Genomic DNA, 11010 nt, shown 5'->3' with positions numbered 1-11010 from the left:
TATAAAAAAATTAAAATAAATGCAATATTTTTTTAAGAAATCGTATCAACAAACTCAAAAAATGTGTTTTAAATTTACCTAAAAATTAATAACATTTAGCTGTTTAAACATTTCTAGACATTTAGTTTTCTCTGAAAAAGTACTCAAAAATAGACTCTTTTTTTGCACTCTAAACTAAAATATTCTTGTAAATGCTTAATTATCATTTTGGTTTGTTTGATCAAAAGTGAAAGAACAATTAGGAATTCTTCAATTCTCAGTAAGAGTTGATCATGATTAAAGTAATATGAATTGAATTGCATCCAGGTTCTCGTAACGAGTCTGTCGTTACAACAAGTCGACTATCAAGAACCCGCGAACTTCTGGCTGGGCCCGAGAGCCGCGGATCTAATTCACTTTGACGCTAAGTTTGCACCATATATGCGCCGAGATATCAAGATACTGAAGGAGATCTGGCCGATGTGTGGCGAGAAAGAGGACGGGGTACCGCTTGCTGCATCAGCAGTTTAGCAAAACAAACTGTTTTGTGAGTTTTTCAGATTATTTGGAAATAACGCTTTTAATTAATATCCCATTGGCTCTTCACGGTCACGTATGTTCATAACAATAAAATTTTTTTCCATGCGCGCCCAATAGGTCCGAGAATTGAGATCCACTGCTATGGTAAATTACGTAATTTTTTCTTCGATTTTTAGCTTCCTAGAAAATGGCACTTGAGTGAAAAAAAAATAAAGAAAAAATATTTTCCATTTGTCGCTTGTTATATGCATCACAATTTTTTATTATTTTAATTGAAATATAGAAAAACAGTGATGTAAGAACAAACACTTTCTGACTAAATATAGAAAATTATTTAATTTTTTTCTTTGCTTTTCCTATCTAGCAGCGGCATGTTTTTTTAAATTAAAAATTTTTTATTTCAATAAAATTTTCTCATTTTGTACTGTACCTCTTTAATTCTTTTAAATTAAATGTTATATATTTCATTGAAACTTGTTGAAATTAAATACAACCACTTGGGTTAAAATTGATTTTTCAATGGAAATACAAAGATAGTATTTCGATTACTTAAAAGATTTTCTTGAAAAATGCATTTAGGTTGAATTAAATTACACAATTTTAAAATATTATTTATTTAATAAAATACTATTTGGAATAAAACTTTTCAATGGGAATTAATGATGTTATTACTTGAATTTGTAAAATAGGAAGATTTTTTAATACAGAGATAGTACCACTTGGGTTTTGTATAATAATTAAAGCTATTATTAGTTGGGTTAGAATAAGAATATTTTTCAATAAAAATACAAATACTACTACTTGGGTTTTGTAGAAAAAGTATATTTTATAATAGGAGCACTTTAAAGATTTCATACATTTTTTTGAACAAACGTATATCATTTTTATTAGATTACACAATTTCAAGATATTTATTTTAAGTAAATACCACTTAAGTTGGAATAAGAGACTTTGTAGAAAATATTAATACATATTATTTTAATTGAAAAAATAAAGATTTTTAGGCGCGCGCACACACATAGGCGCCTCTTTTACTTTTTTTAAAAAGTTATTTTGTACTAATTTTCTAAACGCTCTGAATTCATCGTATTGTTAGTATGACGATCTCTCGCTAGATCGTGTGCTTGTTTTAATCAATTTTACGATACATTTGAAATAGGCACCGACGGAGAGAGAGAGAGAGAGAGAGAGAGAGAGAGAGAGAGAGAGAGAGAGAGAGAGAGAGAGAGAGAGAGAGAGAGAGAGCGAGAGCGAGAGACTACATTACAATGAGTACTGAATTTCTTAAACTATAAACTTTGAATGAGCATTATGTGACTAACCCGGACAGTACACAATTACTTATGAAATACTTATAAAGTATTTATAATGATTATGTCAATATTTTATAAATATGTTTATTGTATTAGATTGAATAGATCATATTTATTGCAAATATCTAAAAAATATTTATAAAATGAGCATAAAATATTACCATAAATATATATTCTCTTAATTATTTACCACAATTTTTTAAAATATTTATATAGTATTTTAAAACATAAATAGTGATAAGAATATTTATAAAAATTTACCATGAATATCGTGTGTTGTTTAGAAGAGGTCAAAATGTCATAGAATCGCAATATATCTAATAAAAGTATTGCGAAAAATCCAATTGTATATAATCTTGTGTGTTAAAATTATAAATTTTTTAGTGATTCTTACAATGCATGCTGTGTAAAGACAGAATGAGATAGGAAGATCGGACCAAGGGATAAGAAAAGTTTAAAATCTTCTCTCTTGATTAATATGATTGATCAACTTTGTTGGTTAAGTAGTTTCGTTAGAGTCTGTGGGACTACCATTGTGTGTGAGTGAAATTTTTTGTAATTTCATATACAAAAACCGGATAAACCGCATTTCTGCCTAAGGTCCAAAATATATCATGAAACACATAAATTTTCAATTTTAGACACCTTGAGTTACTCAAAAATACATCATATTCGCTTTGTTACATAATTATACTTTTTATTAGGAATGACAATGACATAATTAAAGTTATTTTATATATTATTTTTAAATGGTCCCAGTTTTCTTAGAATGTAGTTTACAATTGGCAAGAAACATTCCATAAATTTCATAGTTTTTTCATACTGACTTCCTTTAAACTTATCGCCTGCAACTAAAAGGATAAATTAAAATTAAATTTTATGATATTATAAATTAAATGCACATAATATTTTACATTGAGTATGTAAAGCACTATTTTATATGTCTAAATAATATATTATATATGTATGTAATTATATAATTATTATTAAGCTTACTTTTTTCTTTACATTGATCCTTCATCCCTGTCATTTTATCTCTCAGATTGCCATTGCGAACGATGGTATTACTATAATTCACACCCTTATGTAATTTTAATCCATTGTCTTTATTGATCTAGAGTTAAAACCGTGTAATTAAATAAAAAAAAGTTAAAAATATATACATATATTTATTAAATAAAAAATGAAAAGCTATATACATATATTTAAATATAATATATATCACTTATTATATTAGGTGGTAAACGGTAAATAAATTTATTAATATATCTTTTATCTTTTAATCTGAAAAGATTAAAAAAGATTAAAGATGACAAAATATTTAATCAGTCTCTTATTTCTTACTCCATACATATTATTCTAATAGTGCAAACTATTTAATAATTATCTATTTAATATACATTTCTGTAGAGATTTTGAAAAAGATGTTAATTTAGCGGAATGTGTAAGCCGTATTTAAATAATTCTCGTTTATGAATTCTTTCTCTCTTTTCTTTCGTATGTTGCGTATATTAAAAAAAAATTATTTCCTTACCAAGTTTTTCTTTTGCGCTACACAGTAGAGTGTCTCGGGAGTGACGATATCTACAATATATGAATTATAAGTTTCAATTAACATAATTTTAAATGTATAAAACAATATACGTGTTATTCTTGGCAAATTCCGAAATGACATTGGCTCGCTAATATAAACCTTTTAAAACTGGCGCTTTCTCGTTTTCCGCTTTTCCACTTTCGTTTTCTCTTTGTCTTTTTTAGAAAGACAAATTTAGTTACTGATATAAGTAAACATACATATAAATTTATAAAATTAATATAACATGACATACAATATAATAATGCAAAATTTCTTATAATAACAAATAATATATTAAATAATTTGGAATTTACCAAATATTATATAACACGTTTATCTTTGTATATTAAAATATTTTTTAATGCATTGCAATTAACTGCTTAATAGCGTGAAAATATAATAACGAGAATAAAATTGTATTGTACTGTAAACTTCAAGATACAATTTTTTTGTATAATTAACACAAAATTATTAAACAAATATTCAATAATTATTGATATTTAATTAAAACACTCACCCAATGAATCCAATTTCAAAGCGCATTCTTCAAGCGTTTTTTGGAAATCAAGTAGTTTTATTATATCAAACATCTCTGACGTTTTTATATGACGGAGTATATTATCTGCCGACTGAAATTTATAGAAATTATTACTTTTTAAAATATTATTTTTATTATATTTTATATATAATAAAACTATTTATTATATTTTACTACATTATATCACTACATTATAATATTATAGTTTTAAGGCTCAGTGCTTTCATGGCACTATGTCTATTAATTGTACAACATCAGAGAAGAAATAACATACAATAAATTAATTACTACGTACATCTATAATTTTTAGTGTTCCATTAAAAACAATAATTTCGTAATCTAGAAATTTATAAAATATACAGTAAGCACATTTTCTAAGTAAAATAATTTAAGGCTTTTAAAAACATCTATATAATTTAACTGTCAAAAACCATAATAACTGAAAAATATACTATTATTTCAAGAATTTGCTTCTATATTTTTACTTAACACATCGAACAGGTACCTCAGTTTACCACATATTTTACAGACTTTAAGATTATGAATTCAAACAATAATTTAAATTGTTTTTAAAAAATAACTAAAACAATAAAGTTGAACGTAGCAATTTATTGCTCATTTCTTACCTCTAACGTTGTACAATTAATAAGAGAATTGAGTCTTAAATCATTTTGGTTAAAAAACAATTGAATGCATTTGTTCTTTACGACTTTAAAGCTCTTATAACAAAATATAGAACTCTCTGCGCATGGTTTTAATATCTATATAATAAAGAAATTTTTATAAAATATGTTCATATTCTTTGTTGTATATTTTAATTTAATACTTGCTCTTTTCTAAATTTTTGGTTAATGAATAATAATCATTGCACTAGAAGTACTCGAAAACGCGGATTTGCGATTAGATATTAATATAATATGTTTTAATGATTCTTAAATCTAGAATTTAAATAATTATTTAGAAATGTAATTTAAATTTAAAAAAACACTCAAATATAGTTCAAAAAGATATTTATGGATTAATTAAATCTTTTACGGTACAACTCGGAAAAGAATTATTAGTCATTAATTGTCAATACTCACGACGGCAGCTAATATACACGCGACGAATACTAGAGTCTTCATTCCGTCTAATATGTAAGAATTGACAGATACTAACAATTGACATTTCGAACGCGATATATATATGTATACCAATGCATACTTAATTTGTTTGTATAAATTATGTAAGGAAAATATATAACATAATTATATAACGTACAAGGTTTGTATGTTTATCGCGTACTTTGTATAAACAGATGTGCAAAATGTGCGATGTATTTTATGTGGATTTTGTATGAACAAGTGTGTCAAAATTCTCTTACTACACGTGTAAAATTGCTCTTTTCTTATTTCATGAAAAATCATTATTTACTAGAAACAAAATTTATACAAGTGTTAATACGCAAACCAGATATAATATCGGTCATTGAATCGGATTTTGGTTTTGCAGCACAGTTTTGTTGGGGTCTGTGGGACTATCATTACGTGTGAGTGAAATTTTTTCGTGAATAATCTTATATATATATAAAAGAAAAGATCGGACAAAACACTTTTGAACAGATCTGTTCGCATGTGTTACTCGCATATACTCTGTCTAAAGTTAAAATACTATATGGTGCTGTGAAAATTAAGAGGGCTTCTGTGCAGGGTCCGTAATATATACAACGCAACTCGGGAAAATTCAGAAAAGCCAAATCTTTTTTCACCCTCACCTCCTTCAAACAATTCTTAGCTATTCCTCGGAGATAGTGACGGTTTTCTTGCTTTGCTTTTAATTGCCTTGGGTAGCACAACTCGTCACAAATTGTAGAATTGATTTATCTGTAATGGTTGCAAAGTTATAAAGCTACAAATTTTCGTATTTAAATATTTTACATTTTACTTTTTTCCTGGGTGAAGATACGCTTGAAAACTTCGCATTAAAATAAAACACAAGTAGCTGAAGCTGTATCCAACATAATTTTTATTTTGTCGATAAGATAAAATGGCGATGCTGGTGAAAAAAACGTTTTCTGTGTTGTATCGCTTCATTTTTTGAGGTATGTGATTAGTTTTTGCGGTACAAATGTAGCACAAACCTAGTACACACAACTTGGAACAATTTTCATTTCAATCTTTTTTTTTTTCTTTTTAATAGCGGTGCTAACTTCACGTCCGTCAAACGAGAATTAGATTTTTGTTTAAGTAAGATATTTTTAAAAGGAACGATAAAATAAGTAACTTCTCTATCGTAGCTCAAATGCGATTCCGATTAAAACGATAACTTTATTATAAAATTAGATACAACGTCAATAAAGTTTAAATCTGTTCTATCATTCTCTATATCGCTTCTTTTTTTAACAAGGTGATGAGTTATATTGTTATCAAAATGACAGTAATATAACAGCAACCTCTTTGCGAGTAACAAATTGATACATATTGCTATTTATTTGCCGTTATTAGAATTGGAATTCATCTGAGTGCAATCCGATAGACATAATGTTGTCTTATTTGTCCCGAAGTTATCGAAATTAGTTGCTGCTACTATTGTTGACGACATAATAGCATACTCACTGCATTTGGCTATTTGGCAATTGGGGTCAGTTAATTCCACCAGTAGAACGTTTTTTCAATATTAGAGGATAAATTTTATTATCAAAAATATTCGGTTATCTAATAATCATTTCGATGTGTCATTTATGTAAAAAAAAAATAACACAAACAATAAAATTTAAAATATATACAAGAAATGTAAAATGAATAAATATACATGTTAATAACAATTATATTATTATATATATATTGTGTATCTGTAAAGTATCTACATTTACTTTTAAATTGAGTAACGAATTTATATCTAATTATTCATAGAAAATGTGTATCTGTGCCTAGCTTTTTTTTAACCGTCTCATTATTTAAAAAAATGTATTTCTTACAACACAGATAATATAATTATCAGCAAAATATAATGATTTATGTAATTACAAACTGTCTTCTTGTTTAAAAATATTCGACAATATGAACACTACTAGAACAAAAGCAATTCTTTTTTGACCTATATACCGCTCGCTTTTCCGCGTATAAACTTTGTCAAATGATCAAATATAGACTAGGTGAATGTATTGTAAAAACTTCAAATATTATGATTAAATTAGAAAAATCGATTTTTTTACTTTTTAAAAGAGAATATTCTTTTAATCGGAAATAGAATCAATTTAAACTGATTTCAATATATTGAATCAAGTACCGAAATTATAATTAAAATTAATCAAAGACATATGTGAAACAAAAATTACGTAAATTATTAGGAAGGGAACGGATATTGTGCTCATAAGATAATACAATTTATGTAGTCGGGCACAAAAGGTACAACGCACGTACATTTGATATTGCACGGACGTAGGGAAAACTGGATTGTCAACTTTATAGTTTATTCTTGGACGGTATCTGTTTGATATTTTTGCACAATATATTAACAATTGCTATTTTGTCAACTTGATAAAAAAATACACAAAATACTGATATATCGTAATATTAGGACAATCTGGAGCCCTGCCCAGGTCAAAGTCGAGATTGCAACAAAAAAAATATATATATATATATTTATTTATTTATATACTCTTTTATGTATAATAATCTGCGTGGAAGATGGGTCAGTGTTGATAATTCTTTTCCCTTTGTTCTTGTAAAGTATCGTGTATAACGTACACAGTATTTGATTTACAATCTCTGTAGGTTTTATTTTGAATATTCTTGAATTCTCTCTAGATCGATTACTTGCGAGAGTGCTTCTTCTTCGGACTCTGTGCGTTTAAATTATTTAATAATTATAGAATTAAAAGATACTTCTATTCTACTTCATTCTAAAACTGCAATGTTACGAGAGAAAAAAATTTTTAAAGTCTTAAGGATTGAACTTAACAATTTATTTCTCTTGTAGAACTTGGAAATAAATTGCACTGAGTGAATTATTAAAATGCAATCTATGCAATTATTACATTAAAATCATAGTTTGCACGGAAGAAGAATTACGCTTACTGACCCTGAAAAAATTATATGCATTAAAAGGAATTTTCTGACACTTGATCTATATTGATCTTGATGAGAATTGAATTCAAAATAATTGATGCTAGTAATTAGTTTAATTTATACAATCAAATATTTAAAAAATATTTACAATTTTAATGCACATTAAGTTTTATAGAATTATTTTAATTTGTTGTTTGTTATTTTTACGGAAGAGATGAAACAATTAGAAAACGTAAAACAGTGGCAATTGTTAAGCATCGGGAGTAGTAAAAAAAAAAAGATAAGGTATGTGCAGAACTATCGAAATCTCCGATTTAGATTAAGGGATTGATCTCCAAGAACAAATTGTCATCGATTCCTTTTAATTTAGCCATCTTTTGTAGAAATATCTCTCACACAATCTAGAAAAATGTACAATGCTGTGGTCGAACGAATATTTTGAAAACACAAAATGTTCGCTGCGCAAGAGACGTTTCTTTCTGTCGTAAAGTCAAGATTGTGTTCTGTAATAATATTCACAAAAAGAATAATATTTAATAACGCTCATGCGTGAAACGTCTATTTTGCTCCTTGAGCTAACATGCTCTACTTACCATGACAAGGAAAAGGCCACTTTTCAACATAAAAAACTATATAACGCCACGCTTTACAAAAATACTCCGCTAAGAATACCGCTTTTTGAACGTACGTGCATCATTAATGCTCAACTATGGTAATTTAGCCAGCAGAATCAACTTAAACCCCGAGAACTTTCACTAATCATTGGCCATTGTAGAGATGATATTAGACTCCTTATTACTTCACTTTATAATACATAAAAGAAATGAATACTATGAAGACATTAAATTAAATAAGGTATATATTGATCAATACCTTTAAATTTTATACAGGTCTCTATCAAAGTTAAACTTGATCCCGCCGTAGTTGAGACTAAATTTCACGCGTACACTAAGTGCTCAAATGGTAAAAGCAAACACTAAAGCTATGCTTATTTTATCAAATTTTACTTTTATTGAATCTCCAATGATTTGGATTATTGAATAAAGTAGTAACAAATTATTATCTCTTTTGCAACATAATTTCGCCGTATTGTTAATCTAAAAGATTACTTAAAAGTCGAGAGTGCACCGATTTGAGCACCACGCGTACGTGCATGCATACACACACATATACATACACATCCTAGTTATTGAAAGTGTCACGCAGTTGTCGTTACACTTCAAGCAGCAACCTCGAGAAAGAATGGAATGTGTTGCGTCTTTTATGGTACACGGATAACACATGAACATTATACTTTGTTAGCAATTATATTTACAAGACTTACAAATCACACACCTAGTAAAAAATGACACAGTCGTGCCTATTGCAATTCGCTTTCGCCCTACTCCCTCCTCTGCGAAATAATCGATGCCATCGATTCAACTAATGACCATTGTTCATCTGGCGTCCATTCTATACTTTCCGAAATTTCGAGATCCTAAAGCCAGTTCACAATTCCTGGCTGGAAGAATCTGGAGATTTATGAGAATCCGTGGTCAAGGATTCTCATACGTCTCTGAGAACGCCGGAAATTGAAAACCTAAATACGTTGAGGTTCTCAGATGTATATTATAGGGAAGTTATAGACTTATGACTATTACACGATATTTCTTTCTTTCGTCAAAAGTGTCTGGGGGATGCCCCTAAATTTTCTTTCATTCCAAAAAGAGAGAAAAAGAAACTCTAAAAGATTTTCGAATCTAATTCGGGATCGGGAGATTTTTCCATCGAAGCTTTTTTTTACAAATTCGTGTAAAACTCTCTTTTTTCCCTCTATAACAATTTATAATTCTGATATCCTCTCTTTCTCAGAAATCTAGAGATCCCGATATTCTTATATCTGCGGATCGCTAGGTACGACAGAACCTTGAATCAATCGTCACATGTTCGAAACATCTCGGTGAATAGCTTAATAAATAAACGCACACGAGCAGTTGCGAAGTTTACATAAAACTGGTAAACTAATTTGCGTTTATGTTCCTATGCATTTTTCGCAGGTGGAACATTTCCACCCTGCGGTTCAAGTTCAAAACACAACAGATCTAGAAGGAATTCCTAAACAGGAATCATGGCCTTAGCACTCGGACTTGTCCTCCTCGACCAGTTGTTGAGTATCCTTCCCCGAGTCGATAGGCGTCGGGTCTAGTTCTCTCCTCTTCAGATGCAGCTGCGGGGGCTCTTTGTGTTGTATGCTCGACGGCTTCATCTCCGCCGGCACTTCGTACATACTGCCGGTGCCGGTGCCGTTCGTGGTGCCGCTCTCCATATTTACCGCATCATACATTGGATTACTAAAATCTCGATTTTTATTGGTAACGTCGTTCAAGTTGTACTCCACATCGAGAGGTTCCTGTAAACACAAAATACTAAGATCGTTAGAACAGAGAAAGTAAAAATTTATTAATTCATTACATTAATACGTGATTTATTTAACAAAGGGAGAATCAAAAGTGCTTTATAAGTTTAATGCAGAAGATATATAGTGCTTTGTGCCAGTATTAAAAATCCCAAACTCTAGCTTCAGATATCTTTCAATTTTTTAAAAATTAACAATAAAAATTTCAAAACTGTTTAAATGAATCGTACAAATAAGTAGAGAAACTTCATTTAAGATTGAGGTTGAATTTTTGTTCTTCATAACATTTTATATATATAAATTTTAAATAATTTTTAGTTTATAAATTATAAATAAATAAATCTAACATAAATATAAAAGTAAATATAAATAAATATAAAAATTTTGATTTTTGAATTCATTAACGACTTGGCAGGATTGATAGATCTGATTGTGAAGAAAGGAAAGAGAGAAGTTAAATGTTACAACATTCCAAAATCAATCGACTTTTTTCTGATGCATAGATAATATAAATACAATTTGAATTAATGCATTTTGACCATTTGAACCATCTCGACCGTTGTGGCTGAAGGTTGATGACTTATATAAGTTCACGTTTGCCCACATAACTCCTTACTACA

The 11010-nt window shown here is 28.6% G+C and overlaps 2 protein-coding genes and 1 long non-coding RNA gene across 3 annotated transcripts in view; 1 reads left to right on the top strand and 2 right to left on the bottom strand.

Annotated features, from left to right (window-relative positions):
- The first annotated feature begins 8 nt into the window (after positions 1-8).
- LOC120359421 lies at positions 9-857 on the top strand. The gene is made up of 2 exons (XR_005576181.1): positions 9-526; positions 637-857. It is a non-coding gene; the product is annotated as an uncharacterized LOC120359421 (long non-coding RNA).
- Positions 858-2508: 1651 nt separating this feature from the next.
- On the bottom strand, positions 2509-7073 carry LOC105194107. The gene is made up of 5 exons (XM_039456950.1): positions 5029-7073; positions 3926-4037; positions 3367-3416; positions 2829-2946; positions 2509-2683 (listed from the first exon to the last, which is right to left on the bottom strand). The coding sequence occupies exons 1-5, from the start codon at positions 5068-5070 to the stop codon at positions 2565-2567; spliced, it is 441 nt and encodes a 146-aa protein (XP_039312884.1). The 5' UTR covers positions 5071-7073; the 3' UTR covers positions 2509-2564.
- Positions 7074-7558: 485 nt separating this feature from the next.
- LOC105194106 (low-density lipoprotein receptor-related protein 2) overlaps positions 7559-11010 on the bottom strand; it is a 75368-nt gene continuing 71916 nt past the window's right edge. Inside the window, exon 29 of the mRNA XM_011158837.3 lies at positions 7559-10384. Coding sequence (XP_011157139.2) covers positions 10109-10384 — 276 coding nt within the window. The 3' untranslated portion in view covers positions 7559-10108. The remainder of the gene's footprint in view (positions 10385-11010) is intronic.

This window comes from Solenopsis invicta, chromosome 13 (assembly GCF_016802725.1).
Source record: "Solenopsis invicta isolate M01_SB chromosome 13, UNIL_Sinv_3.0, whole genome shotgun sequence".
Taxonomy (NCBI): domain Eukaryota; kingdom Metazoa; phylum Arthropoda; class Insecta; order Hymenoptera; family Formicidae; genus Solenopsis; species Solenopsis invicta.
This window is presented reverse-complemented; position numbering and strand designations above follow the sequence as displayed.

Coding starts and splice junctions, on each gene's coding strand:
- LOC105194107 (XM_039456950.1), bottom strand. CDS start 5,070: ATGAAGACTCTAGTATTCGTCGCGTGTATATTAGCTGCCGTC. Junction 4,038..5,028: donor CGTGTATATTAGCTGCCGTC/GTGAGTATTGAC, acceptor TATAAATTTCAG/TCGGCAGATAATATACTCCG. Junction 2,947..3,366: donor TAGCGCAAAAGAAAAACTTG/GTAAGGAAATAA, acceptor TTTTAACTCTAG/ATCAATAAAGACAATGGATT.